Raw genomic sequence first — 15,506 nt, forward strand, 5'->3', positions numbered from 1 at the left:
CCACATGTAGTGCAAACACACAGAGCCTAGCCAGCAAGCAGGAGGGGGTGTGACGCCTTCAGCAGCCTCTGCCTTAAGGACTCTGTCATCACAGCAATCTGAGGCACAACTGTGAGATGGCATTCCCAGCAAGGCAGGGCCAACAGATGGTCTCAGTGAGTAACCCAGGGCGGAGACGCCTGGGTGGTCAGTGGTTGAGCGGCTGCCTTTGGCTCAGGTCATGATCCCGGGGTCCTGGGATCAAGTCCCACCTGGGGCTACCTACCTCTGCCTGTGTCTCTGCCTCTCTGTGTCTCTCATGAATAAATAAAATCTTAAAAAACAAAACTCCAGGGAAGTCCTGTCCATCCGTGCAGTGCCTTGCCTCAGTGATTCCTGACGTAGATTCAGAAATCAGTAGCCCAAATTTGAAGTATCAACCCATATTTTTGTCTCTTCTCCCCATCACTCACCTGCTTCACTTCTCACGTCAGTGAAGTTCCACGTGTCTTCTTGACATTGTGCTGCCTCCCACCCTTTTTAGACTTAGCTCTTTTGAACAATATATATGTGTATTTTTACATTTACCCAGCAAAGCCCACCTCAAAGTTCGAAAGTTATGTCCTTGTGTTAATATGGTCGGTCCTGTGCTTACCGTCGAATCTCTGGAATCTAAGCCATGTCTCATTGATTACTGGGTCCTCTACATTTCCTCTAATGTCAGGCTTATTTTTAAGATCACCTCACTTCTCGTCTTTGTTTTAGAAGTCTCTGAACATAGAATCATCCACGAATTTTCTGACATTTTCGTAAGCTATTTTTGTAAAGTTTCGAGTACATGTTGATGCCTAGCACTTAATTTTTGACATAAAGACTTTTGACAGATTTGCCAGTTTGTCATAAAATATTTAATAAATCTATATAATCTGAAGCCCACAGATTAAATATTGTTCGGTCACCAGCTTGAAGCCAGGCGTGACTCCAAAGTCCAGATATTCTCATGGTATTCTGAAACCTGAGGACTGAATATCAGTCAAAATGTACTCTTAAAATGATCAGCTTAAAAAGTGCTTCTGAGAAACCCAAGGGGAAAGTGGCAAATTAGTGGAACTCATGAAGCAATGCCCCCAGAGAACACGGAGTTAAGGAAGTGGGGCCTGAGAGAGCCCATCTCCAGTTTGATAGGGAAACTATCTTATGGACAACTGAGAACTGAATGAAACTACAAACTGTATTGTTATATATGAACATGTGGACAGTCTAAAAGCAGCACCAGCTGGAACCTTAAGGCTTCAGGACCACTTATGGGCAGTCACTCCTCCCCTCCTTGTGTTATCTGAATAAAGTTTCTCTTAATACACTGTAGACTTCTTACACTGAAATACGGCTCAGGAAATATAAAAAACTTAGATAATGTTTGAACACGCATAACTATACTTTGAACCCAGGTAGATTCTCCCAACTCAAAAACAAATCACTTCAAAGACATTTTAAGAAACATAAGTGGGGGGGGGGGGAGAAAAAAGAAACACAAGTGTGGGGGTGCCTGGGTGGCTCAGAGGGTTAAGCATCTGCCTTTGACTCAGGTCATGATCCCAGGGTCCTGGGATTGAGGCCCAACATAGGACTCTGTGCTCAGTGAGCCTGCTTCTCTCTCCGTCTCCTCCTCCCTGCTCATGCTCTGTCTCCCTAATAAATAAATACATGTCTTAAAAAAAAAAAAAAAGTGTGTGTTTACCTCTCTCATTGGTTGAATCATAGAAGGCTGACCTTCCCTTTTTTCCACTGCTGACTTCTTAGGTCTATGCTATATTTCTTGAAAGTCATGATTTTGAAAAAAGAGGCAGACCATACAAAATAATATTAAAGGGCAAACATTTGACATCGTTGTCAAAGACCACCAAATAAAAAGTGAAACGTTCTCATATTCTAGTGCTGGTTTAAACTTTACTCTCTAAGGATTACAGGTTTCTCACTTAATATTGCCGGGGAGCTCTTCCAGAAGCCATGCCCTTCCCACCAAGTCTGTAAAAGATCTTCATGGGTGTTACATATGGGCTTGGGAAGAAAGCCCCCTGGCCAGGGAGACCGTGCCTGGACAGGAGCCAGCAGCCTGCAGTTTGATTTCAGCCATAATCACAGGTTATGCACTCTTCTTTCAAGCCCTCCTCCCACACATTTGCTGTTCAGCTAACAGGAGACTGTATTACAAAATGGTAATGCAAAAAAATTGAAGACATGCCTGTGACAGTGGCCAATAAGGATGGTGTGAAGGCATGCTAAATTTTGATCATTTCTCTTTGATTTTGGTCAAAATAAAAGAAAGGTTGGTGCGGTGTGATTTTACTAAAGAATGTAATAAAATAAATTGAAGGGAATAAAAGAGAAAAGCAGTACAAATAACAGGAAGATACATCAAAATTACAAATAGAAGTCATTTAAAAGAAGAAAATATTCTACAACAGATGAAGAAAGTTTTAATTTCTTTTCACATTAAACATTGTTTACCACAATCAGCTAACAGAAATTACTGCAACATTGGTCAAGATGACATATAACTAAGGATAAATGTATGTTATGAGAAAACCTCATTTAATGTGACTGACGATGTTAGATACTCTATTTTTCATGATAGGATAAGATACAACCTATCTTGAACAGAAAGCAAATAATTCAGATCAAGGAGACATGCTGAGGTTTTAATAAAGAAGAAAAGCTTTGCCTTGTCCAGGACACTTAACAAAGTCGAGGATAATTTAGGTAAAAGAGGTGAGTTAGATAGCAAGCACTGGGCAGGTATCCCAGGCCCATAATTCAGGCTTTATTTACATGACTGGATCTATGCAGCCTTTACCTCTCGGTAAATGAGCTGTTATTTTTGGCAGAGAGATCTTCAATGGTAGCCTTGGATATGATTAATCATATTTCAGCCATCAGGCAGTCCAAGAAACTATTTCCAAAGGGACAGTTGAGTATTTTCATGGATATACTATTAAGGCATCTAAATTTTTGGTGTTTTCAGTATATAATTTTACTGCTATTTAAAATTTTTTTTCATTTTGCACAACAATGTTATCAGGAATTAAGTGACATAATTATTTCTCTATGAATGAACCAGTTCACCCATTTTGCACAAACTTTAGATTGCGGTCTTGTAAAAGGGAAATTTATAACATGGGAACACACAGAAAAATATATTGAAAACCAATAGAGAATTATTTTTTTAAACCATCATAAAAATTCAATCTAAATTAACTGATAGTCTTTAACTTTGGAAAAACAGAAGAGGAATTAGAATTAAAATAGGTATTAAAAATAATTACCAGTAGTTTGTTTTACAAAAGAAGAAGAGAGAAATAAATGGCATAATTGCCCAATTAAGTAACTCAGATTCCTCTTTAGTCAACACTAACAGAATTCACATTTAAGCTAGTCAACAAAGCATATAAATATTTAACATCTGAATACAACATTTTAGTGATAACAGAGACTGCATAATGCTATCCATTGTTTGCTCTGTGCACAAATTAACCAGGTTAAATATCAAAGATACATGGTGAATACTCCTGAAACTAACAACAGAATATTAAACAAATCTCTTAAAGATTCAGAAATAAAAGTAGAAAACAATTTTAACATGGCTGAGACGGTGCTTAAACAATAATCGACTTAATCAAGACCTTTAAAATTACCACTGAAATGCACTACGATATTTTTTTCTCTTTAGTTTACAGAAAGAATCTATAAGTACAGGTTGCAGAAAGAAAATGTTTAGTGCTATTTACATTCGTTTTAAAACTCTGCTCTATACAAATTTAATTCTGATCAGTATGAACAATATTTTCGTAGATCTACTGCATATAAAGCCTTTTCATCAAAGCATCGACAATGAATAAAATAACCTGATTAACTTTAGACAAAGCTGACCATTTGAAACCATTTACACTTAGATGTTTTTAAGGGCCATGGACACTTATTTAAGTACAGAACATAATGTCAGCCTGCAACTTCATTTTTATAAAGGCTAAAGTTATTTATATGGAATATTGTTCTATATACTACACGCCAATCTATATTTAAGTTCTATAGTTAGGTATTTTATAAGTTTTTTATTAAATATATTCTACACATATTTGTAATTTCATCCAGGAAGAATTTCTTCCCAGAGAAAAAATATAAAATCTTTTATATTTGTACAGGTTTAGATGAAACTAGCTCATGCTTTAGTGCTGTGCAAATTGTTTTAGCATATCAATTTTTAAATTATTGGTAAAAAACAAAAGAATGGCATCCTTCATCATGTAGTATGCCCTAAAAGTCAGCTTTTGATTTTAATACAATTGCAAGCACTAATACCAAATGCAAACTACATAAAGAAACAAAATTAGTTACTGTGGAGAATTATTTTAATTTTAAGAATTCACCTGAATGCTAATGTGTAAGTGTGACACTGGACACAGTTACAGATGAGCAATAATTATGGAAAAATTCAATTTGTTGATGTTCAAATACATAAAACTGATGAGTAAATGAGGTTTTCTATTATCTCTGCGCGGCAATGCAAGTCTATGTGTATGGAATTGACCCTCCCACATTAAGGCTAGGAAGCGCACTCGCACCCCTTTTGTGCTGTGTGGACAAGCACTCGGTGACCGCGTGACTGAGGAGTGCGTGTGTGAAAGGAAAAGCAATTCGTTTCATCAGCTCTCCACTGAGTGCTTTAAACAACAGGCACATTTTGTTTTTTCATTTGTTGCAGTGAAAAGAGTCACACTCAGTTTTGTATTCTGTGCCAGTGTGGCCGTCATGGCTGACTCTGATAGAATTCACCCAACAGCTCAGTTTCTTTTCCATTTCTCCCTCTCCAGTCGGCCCACTAATTAACTTCATTAATTGCTGAGTGTGTTCCAGTATGGAATTGTATTTCTGAGCATTTCTAGGTGCCATAAACCAGGTTGTAAATTTTGCTGATGAAGAAAATCATGTCAATCTTTTTTAGTGCAAACTATATTTGGAACACTTGATTTGTTAGTTCTGGTGATGAAAATTTCTGTGGCAGCAAAATGGCTTCTGCTAGGAAAGAGAACTTGTTAACTTTGCCCCCGGAGATGGATAGCATTCAAAAACCAATATATTTTAAAACTGCTCAACATAAACAAAGATACTAGAAATAAAAAATCGTAGTGAAAAATGTTCTTGGTTCTTTTCACTTTGATGAGAGAAAATGACAGTGTTCATGAGATCATTCAGTTCCATGGATTTACAGGCAGACTCTTCCTAAGGGTTTCTGAAGCAATGTTGGGTCTCTTCTGTTCCAGCAGCATGAAAGACAAAGACTACATCACGGTACACGTAGTAGACAGTGTTTACAGGATTACACAACAATTACTCTCTCCAGTCTTTTCGCGATTCCTCTGACCTGAAGAAAATGCAGAAAAGCTTTGTTTATAAAAATGCTCAAATTAGGTGGTGGGGAGGGGTGGCATCCAAAAGTAATAAGACTTTTTTTTAATATTTGCAATTTTTTTAATTTAAAAAATTTTAATTTTTTTTAAAAATTTAATTTTAAAAATAATAATTATAGCCTGTTTTAATTATAACCCATTTCCGGGATGTCTGGTTATTTGCTTAGCAAGCTCTGTTCATAAACAATGAAAACTTCCTTTCCCTCAGAAGGTCCAAAAACACGGAACCATTCTTAAGTGCCTATCTCTGTAGCTGGAGTGAGAAGCCTCTGTAGTACATAGCTTACCTTGAGAGTTTGGCTCTGGCAATGTCTCTCTGGCCACCAAATGCATCACCGTTGTTTTGCCAAAAGGAAGTTTTAATGCTATAGGAAAAGCAGAAGATATTCTGTTACATATTTACTGACCTACTGAAATCACTAATCAGAATTAAAACCATTTATTTTTTTATTTTTATTTATTTATTCATGAGAGACAGAGAGAGAGAGAGAGAGAGAGAGAGAAGCAGACACAGGCAGAGGGAGAAGCAGGCTCCAGGCAGGGAGCCTGACCCGGGACTTGATCCCAGGTCTCCAGGATCAGGCCCTGGCCTGAAGGCGGCGCTAAACTGCTGAGCCACCCGGGCTGCCCAGAATTGAAACCATTTAAAGAATTGATTGCTTTTTATAGAACCTCTTGAACAGACTGAACTTCTTACGAGTTAGAGCATCTCTTACAAAATGAAATTAGGTTAGTATTATCAGAAACAATTCAAAAATTATTCTACCCAGCTATGGCCATTAGTGTGACACTGATACCCATACTGTTGAAGGAAAGGGACAAGAAAAAATACAAAATTAATTAATATTGGAGATAACGTGCAGATAAGAAAAGGAACTAAAAAAAGTCTCTGCGAATATCTTTCCTAGATGAGGGAAAAGTAAAGGTATTTGTTTCTAAATCTAATTATCTGTCTAATATGCAGTCACCTAATAATATTCTTATATACCAAACAGGTCACTATAATGTAGAATGAACAACAAACTTAATTTTACATATTCATTCTCAACCCTGTATTATTCAATGAGGAAGTAATTTTCTTTAAAAGGTTACTTTAAGAAAATCACTGCTTTGGCATTATTAATAACCACTGTTTTCTAGTTAAGTCTTAATTTAAAAGGCTTTTCTTATTCATAATAAAACATTTTATTATGAAATATTTGAGACATAGAATAATATAACACACAACCATGTATCCATGAACCATTTAAGCAAATACAAACATTAAGTTTCATGGTTAATCTCTTTGTTATTCTGTATAGAATTAGAAGCAGCCAGTGTATCTAACTTATAAAGTTATTTCCATAATTGAGATGACTCAGTTCTGACATCTAGACCTACTTTCTCATCACTAACTATATAAACTTAAGGCATGCTTAAGATCATTACTTAGCAAGTATGATCCTCCTGCTACCTGTTTTTTAAATTGTGCTCTATAGGATGATGGTTAACATGTAGATTAAAAAAAGAGTCCTAATTATCTTCAATAATATTCATATTTCATTATCAAGGTGAGTTTCCATCTTACTTAAAAAGTTGGCCAGCCATTATTTTGGTCTATTCTCTTAACTTCTCAAGTTCAAATGAAGTATGATGGCCCATAAATACACAATATGATGAAAGAAGAAGAAGGCCATTTTTGGATAATCTCCTAGGCTTGATTTAACATTAAAATGCAAATAAAACTTAGTATTATAAAATTTTTCATTAAATGTGCTGGGAAAGACTAACTGAATTTAAAACTACACATCACTCTCCTATCATCTCATAGATTCTAGTAAGCCAGATCTGGCTTGAAAATCTCATCTCCACTACTTGCCAACCTGAGATGAATCACAGGCGAGTCATTTACCTGTCCCCTGGCCTCAGTTTCCTCCACCCATAGGGAGACAATAATTCTATCATCTGCCCTTTACAGCTGTGTTGATTAAACAAAATAATCCAAGGAAAGTGCTTAGTTCAGGGCTTGGCACAAAGAAAACATGCAGTAAATATTACCCTCATCATAATCGTCATTTTGAGAAAGCAAAGAAGATGGATCTCAGAAAATAGTAAGTGAGCAGAGAAATGAAGTACACTTAGAGAAATGTGGACAGGCCCGAAAGCTGCTGAGTGGCTTACCATTTGAAGCTACAAATTTGATTGATGGGGATTATTATTTTTCTTCTCCATCAGAATTTTAACTGGAAATAGTAAATACTGATGCTAACAGTATCAAAGAAGGGAAAGGAAGAGGGATATAAGAATTTAAAGGCTTTCTCTTTCCTTCACTGTGGATGCCTCTGCTTACTACACTATGTAGGATATCGAAAGCAGGAGTTGTTGTTGTTTTTTTTTTTTTTTAAGATTTTATGTATTCATTTGAAAAAGCGAAGAAAGAGAAAGAGAGAGGAGAGAGTGTGTAGGCACATGAGTAGGGAGGAGGCAGAGGGAGAGGGAGAAGCAGATTCCCCGCTGAGCAGGGAGCCTAATGTGGGGCTCAATCCCAAGGACGCTGAGATCATTTCCTGAACCAAAGGCAGATGCTTAACTGACTGGGCCTCCCAGGCAACGCCAGGAGTTTTCAACACTGCATAAAAATCACTCAGGATTTCAATTCAATGGGGACAAGGGGAGGGAGAGGGAGAGGAAGAGAGGAAGACAGAGAGAGAGAAGAAGGGAAGAGGGGAGGAGAGAGGTAGTGAGAGCTTTCCTCCAACTAGCCAGGACACAGAAATCTGCATTTCAAAATAAGTATCCTAGATGATTCTTATGCCAAAGTCTCCACATTTTGAGAAAGGATGAGCTCCAATGTATTGAGTGTCAAATTTGTAGCTGATCTTCTTTATCCTTAGTAAGACTGTTATCATACCTTTTATTTAGTAGACTGAAATTCTATGGAACTAAAAAGTTATATCTCAAAAGGGATTTAAGGCTATGTTCTAAAAAACTTGCTAACAAAAAAATTAAACCTAAGACTTACTAAAACCACAAAATCATAGAGTGACAAAGAATGCCCAGGACTCCTGGTTTAACCATCCACAAAATGACTGAACCCTACCCACGGCTGTACCTAACGCTTGTATGTAACCAATAACAAGGATTTCACTCTTTTCCCTTAGTGGTCTATTCCTTCTTTAGGCAGCTTGACACGTTCAAATAATTCTTTCTTGTATTGAATAGTAATCTGCCTGTTTCTGATTTATAGCCGTTAGTCCTAAGCCTAATTTAAGGTTATACAGAGCAAGTCTCAAACAGTGCAAAGCTAGCCTACATCTTCTCCACACTAGCTATTTAAGTATTTATAGTTACCATGACCCTGTGTACTGTCTCTTTTATTATACAGATATGAGAACACGGGGAAACTAAAAAGCAAAACTGTGACCAAAAAAACCACATACTTGAATGTTATTCAACCTTTATGAAACACCCCGATAGACTAATTGTTCTGAAAGGTCTAGGTTATGCTTCTGTGCTATTTGTCTAAGTCACTAAAGCCAGAGGCAGTTTGTTTTGTTTTGGAAAATATTGAAAGCAATACAGAATGACAATATTAACAGTAAAACAATCTGTTAATTATTCAAAAAATAAATTCCAAAAAAGTGCTGGTAAAAATTTATACTTTAATGGGACTGAATTAATGGTTTGATTTTAACATAAATCCCATGATATTTATTTAATATAAAGTTGAGAATCTGGGGCCACGACGGAAAGATAATTAAAGATATAAGTTGTTGGGAAATTTCTCACATACAAAAATATTGAAAGGGAAACAGTCTCAAGGTGTACTCATGTAGCTAAGATATTAAAGTCAATTAATACTACAAGAGCTTCTGTGAAGCATAGACAACCAAAGACTAACACACGGCCCATCCCTTATGAATGTACAACATAGCCAGGGAGCTGAGAGCTGGTCAATGTAACTTTATAAAAGAGCAACAAACCAAAACAGCTGTATTTTATTTATTTAGTTTTACTTCTTTAAAATTTGTTTCAAATGTGTAATATATATTTGGAAAAGAACAAACTACAGGAAAAAAAAAAAAAGGTTTGAGGGTCATCTACCTGGAGATGAGTGAACCTGCTGAGAGATCAATAGTCTGTAATAACTAATTTATATCCCCCAATCTCAACAAATGTAGAGGAAAACAGCCCAGTGGAAAACACAGACTGCTCCTCTAGACCAGAATCCTCTGCCCATGTGTGGCAGGTCACAAATTTTTAGGCTTTTGCTCAGTTGTGCAAAGGAAATGTAGCTTCCTTATTTTATGTTAAATTAGTGTTATTTTATTTTTAAAGCTTAGTTTCTATCATTCATTCATTCTTCAATTTATTTAAGTAAAAACACACATACACACACAGTTCATTGATTTCTCCCACGTTCTACCTCTGGCAACCATTAATCTATTCTCTGTATCTATGAGCTTGGTTTGTTTTTCTCTATTGTCCTCATATAAGAGAGTGTATGGTATGTATCTTTCTCTTATTTCACTTAGCATAATGTTTGTTAGGTCCATCCATGTTGTTGTAAATGGCAAGATTTCATTCTTTTTTATGGATGGATAATATTCCTCTGTGTGTGTGTGTGTGTGTGTGTGTGCATGTGAGAGAGAGAGAGAGATTTTATCTATGCATACATCAACAAACAGTGGTTGCTTCCATATCTTATCTACTATAAATGATGTACAATGAACAAGAGAGTGCAGATATCTTTCTGAGTTAGTGTTTTCATTTTCTTCAGATAAAAACCCAGACACAGAGTTGCTGGGTCATACAGTAGTTCTATTTTTAATTTTTTGAAAATTAAAAATAAGGCTACATTTAAAATGTAGCTTAGTAGACAGCAGCACTTTTTAAACTAGTTATATAATACTGCCACTGAAACGAAGTTATGAGTGAAATTATATCTTTTAGTGTTCTACCTACCTGATACTGTCATATTAACCATTTGCATTCATCTACTCCAGCTCTTGTCACCTAGTATTTTGAGTGGGTTTTATCTGTTTCTATTACATAATACTAGAGCACCCTGAAGGAAGACATTCTGTCTTGTTCAACCCTGTATCTCCAATTGTTTAGCATAGTGTTCGCATGTAAGAAACAAATATTTGCTGAATGAATGAATGAAAATATCCTACCTTTAAGGAAAAACAAATTAAACATTTCATTGTTAGGTGTAGAGAAAAAAAAGGCAGACTATATTTAAACAAAAATATTAAAGTAGATCACTTCATTTGTCTACAAGTTTCTAATTATCAGAATATATTTGAAATACAGGTGCTAAAAACACAACAAACCCTGATGATGGTAGAGAATGTACCCCCATGAGGGGGTGCTATTGAGCTACATCTCTCCAATCACATACAAAGAGCAGTGATACCAAAGAAGTATTTATAGTGTGCCAAACACTATTCTAAGTGCCTTGAATACATAATTTAACCCTCTCAACCTAGGAGGTAGCCACTACTGTTACCCCATTTTATAGATAAGGAATGTCAAGTGACTTCTCCGAGGTTACACAGCAGAATGGAACCAGGATACATGGACAATCTGGTTCTAAATGTGCTCTTTTAATCCCCACACCACACTCCAGAAGTACAATAAAATTACATTTACAAAATAATAGGTAGGACTCCTAATGAGATAGAGTTTATTTCATAAGAGACTAACCAATTATCAAAGTGCTAAAATGAAATTTAACAGAATGCAAAATACAGAGTTACCAAAATAGGCACAATTCATGAGTTTGAAATTATCATTTTTTGGGGGTAAAAGCAGACAAATACATTTAAACAAATGAATGCTGCTGCCATGAGACAGACATTAAATCCCATTACAAAGGTGACTGTTACCTCCTAATGTGACATTTCCATGTAGAAATCGTCCTTGATAAATAAGTCGTAGAATATTTGGACTGCTGACCTGCTCTTCTTCCCAGTCTGAAAAGAATCAGTAAACTTGTTAGGTGTATTTCAAGACAGAGTTAAAATATTACTGCATTGCTCAAAAAATGCAGTTGCAAATCAGAGAGAGAACACATCAAAGAAGACACGAGGAGCTTCGCAATAATTGAAATAGTCAAAATCAATCACTGTAGACCTGGTTCTTGGTAGTTCTTCTCATTAAATAGTAAGAGTTACAGAAAGACTAGGTTTGGCTTCTTAAAGAACACTAACAGGTGTCAAAACATAGTCCTGAAGTTTAAGAATCAAAACATATGAGTTGGGAAAAATCTAATTCTAGGTAAAGAGAAATGTCATTTGAAAATTAATTACTATTACCAGTAATTAACAGAGAATATTATAATGTTCCAATATTTGTACTGTCAAAATATGTATTTGAAGCTAGAGACAATAAGTTTAACAAAGGTTTTAATATACTGATACAGAGAATTAAAAAATTATACCTTAATAAAACTAGAGAACACAAATTTAAAAAATAAAAAAAATAGCAATGTTTACTTTTGGATAATATTACTACTTTGTCTTCTGAAGCCAACTGATAAACATTATAGAAGATGTAACTTTACCCAAAGTTCACTTTACCCAAAATATTAAGAAGAAACTCGAAAACAACATATATTAGAAGATACTACACAAATATGCTAGGAAAGTACATAAAGAAAAATAAAAAAACAAACTGGTGAGTAGGATGGGTAACAGAATATTTCGTGTACAACTTATGCTATAGTGAAATATGGAATACTACTGTTAAAATAATGATTTAACATTATTTAACATATCCACTGATATTGTGATAGGGTACAGGGTTAGTAATTTCACTAGCTGGGAGATATAAAATTTAAGCTCTGACTGTGACAAAGATTGAGAATTCCATTATCATCTTTTTCAAGAATTCTAGTATGATGTGTTTGTTTCCTACAGAAGCTCCTATTGTCAGGAGCTGTCAACAGAAGGATGAGTTTAAATATCCTAAAGAGAAATGGCAGAAAAGAAGTAGAGCACTTTTCCTTTTGAGTGTTCAAAATGATGAATATGAATGTGATAAAAGTATCTCTCCCACTGACTCAGCACAACAGAAATGGGAGAGGAGGCCAAATGAATCAGCCTGGGCATTCCTCCCCCTTCCAAGCCCCTTGCATACCTCTGCTGCCTCAGACAATAAGCACTCCCAGGTCCCTTTTTACTGGAAGATCAACTAAGCCTCTAACAACACTTTAATATGGATTACTTTGAATTCACTGCACCCCAAATTATTATTTAACAGACTATTTCTGGTCAAGATGGAAGTGTCCATACATATAAGGACAAATGTCAGTGTCTAACAGGAAAAAAAAGATTATAAAAATATTTAAAGTATTTTTTCAAGAGGCAAAAACTTGGAGCTACCATACTTCATTATTTTATACAGAGTGTTGTAACTTCCACATATTTCATTTGGTTTAATATGCTATCTACTTTTACCTTTCAGAGGATCTGAGATTTAGAGAGACCTATAGAAGAACAAGGCTTTAAGGAGGAATTTCAACAACTAGTAACATATATTTAGAGTATATTTTTTTGGACCTCTGACCTGGTAAGAGCTATTCCACCTATTAACTATATTCCACTAAATTGCCTAAGAGTAGACCAAGAAAAACTAACTCCAAAAATATATTGTACATGTTTTCTCCTACTGGTTTAATATTTACTCTATTTACATTATTAGCACCAACAAATATTAACATTTGCTGACCTATTATGAGATAAAATGTAGAACTAGATTTTTAATTTAAATATTTTATATAATATAAAACTTTATTTTTATTCCCTGCATTGTCTAAAATTGCTGGGTAGAAGTGGCAAATTTAGGAAAGGCTGGGCTCAAAAATTTGCAGGTGAAAATAAATAATGTGGGACTGACACAATTTCCAATGCTGATAGATGGCTGGTTCATTCATTTGGGACACTATTTATGGCATACACCTGCACTCCAGCCCTACCTTCATTTACTATTAATCAGGATTTTTAAGGAATTAAGAGGTATGTATTTTTTTAACCAGAAGTTATAAAGCTGCCCCCAAAAATAAATTTTTGAGAGGAACTGCCCTTTTATGTCTTGTGTATGTAATCTTTTCTACCATACTATAAATGTCAAAACCGATCTTTACCTTCTCCTCCCAAAATCACAAAAGTAATCTTCTAGATCATATTCTGTACATCACTATTAGGTATTTAAAAATGTTTTTCCTACTGACAGTCATCTATCCTGCCTGCCTACAAGGAAAATTCCATATTCTAAGAGCTCCAAGTTTGGTCTACTTCAGCTTTTCTGAAATTCCTTCTTACCTCCAACATTTCGCTTTAGTCCCTCCCTGATTTAGGAACAAATACTGACTAGTCCCTGGTTACCAAAGGAAGAAAAATCCAGTCATCTGAAAGTATTAGTCCAAATTAGTATTTCTTAAATGCAGGTCCACAAATCCTGAGTTCAAGAACAACGAAGCCATGTTCTTAGGGTCTGAAAGTCCTCGAGAATTTTTAAATCATTTTTATATTTTAATGATAATCTGGAAGAGATTATCTAGATAACTCAAAAAATCAACTTATAATCAAGTACAGTCTTGGATTTATTGCCCACATATGCAGTTTATGATTGTACTGGCGCCAAGCAGTACTTCTTTAATTGTCAAGAGGTTAATAAGAAAAGAACAGAGGTTGAGTAAATATAAAAACAATGCATTCTTGCTAAGTGAAGGCTAAATGACAATTGGGTACACTGTGTGAATGAAGGTTTTGTGGTGAATCTGCAGATAACTGGGTCCTCATACAACAAGCAGGGGCACAGGCATGCCAAACTCAACAGTACTATATTCATGGTGAAAGAAGTGAGTGAGTTTTAGCAAAAATATATCATCTGGCACATTAATGTTGCTAATTTGAACATTACTGGTTTTAGAGTTGTATTTCCATTTTCTTTTTAGATCTGTTTTAGTTTTATGGATGTATATGAATTAATAAGGCTAAAGCATCTGAATTGGGTTTTATGTTTCTATCTTTAAAAAAATTGTAATAAAAATAATTTAAGTTAGCACTAGGAAATCTACAAAAATTTTCTTCCTCTAAAGGAGTTCCATATATTATTTAAAGTTGAGAAACACTGATCTGATGGATTCATTTTGAATACACTGTGTTCTTTGTTGAAATGAGTCTTGTCCTTTAAAAGTACAAATTGCTTTGGCTAGTAAAATGAAGTTAAATCAGCTGAAACATTCATATTATTACTATGATACATGGGACCAAGATGACTTAGGGAAAGTTCAAAGGAAAAACACAAGATAAAGACTCACTTCAGGATGGCAAGACAAAGTCCTATTACATGGAGAAGAATCAGAGAAAGGAAGGAATATCACTTTCCTGCTCCCTCAAATTTTGTCATGGATACTGGCTTGAAAATGCAATGCATAAATGGATTTTATACTTTCTTGCCCTTGTAATTCAGAGGACACATAAAATTGACATGAATTAGAAATTAACTGTGTCAAACTCAATTTTAAATAGGTTATATATGGGATAGACCAATGAGAATGTATTACAATTTCTTAAAAATAGTTCTTTCCTAAAAAAAAAAAAAAAAAGTTCTTTCCTTTTAATTCGTGTTTTGGTATAAATAAATTTACTGATATGAAAGTGTTTGGATGTGTTAGCTACTTTGTGTTTATCTTTTAAAAAACAATTTCATTTACATTAAAAGGGTTCTAAGGCAAAAACAAATTTTGCATACTGGCTCCTTCCCTATTTTGCAATGAGGTAACTGAAGAATAAAATGTATAGAGACAGACATGGTGTTCCTTCCCCTTTAACTCTGAAGCCTATTATCCTCAATTATTTGTTTTTCTTTTGTATCTTTAAAATGTTTTCAAAATGTCTGTGAAACAAGGTAGGGTATAAAGAATTAACATTATTCATTCTCAAGAGAAAAACACCACTCACCCATCGGCCAATTGTCATACACATGCTTTGCAATGTCAGAAGCAGAATCATTAGGAGAAAACAGGAACTCTTTTGTTTTCCCGCTTACCAAGATGAGGCGCAAATTTATCTG

General features: G+C 35.1%; 1 protein-coding gene across 1 annotated transcript in view; it reads right to left on the reverse strand.

Annotated features, from left to right (window-relative positions):
- Positions 1-2,433: 2,433 nt before the first annotated feature.
- Positions 2,434-15,506, reverse strand: part of UBL3 (ubiquitin like 3) — a 70,554-nt gene continuing 57,481 nt past the window's right edge. The window contains exons 2-5 of the mRNA XM_025996735.2: positions 15,395-15,503; positions 11,315-11,401; positions 5,732-5,809; positions 2,434-5,398 (exon numbers count right to left, since the gene is read on the reverse strand). Of these exons, the coding sequence (XP_025852520.1) occupies positions 5,346-5,398; positions 5,732-5,809; positions 11,315-11,401; positions 15,395-15,503 (327 nt within the window). The 3' untranslated portion in view covers positions 2,434-5,345. The remainder of the gene's footprint in view (positions 5,399-5,731; positions 5,810-11,314; positions 11,402-15,394; positions 15,504-15,506) is intronic.

This window comes from Vulpes vulpes, chromosome 9, assembly GCF_048418805.1.
Source record: "Vulpes vulpes isolate BD-2025 chromosome 9, VulVul3, whole genome shotgun sequence".
NCBI lineage: Eukaryota > Metazoa > Chordata > Mammalia > Carnivora > Canidae > Vulpes > Vulpes vulpes.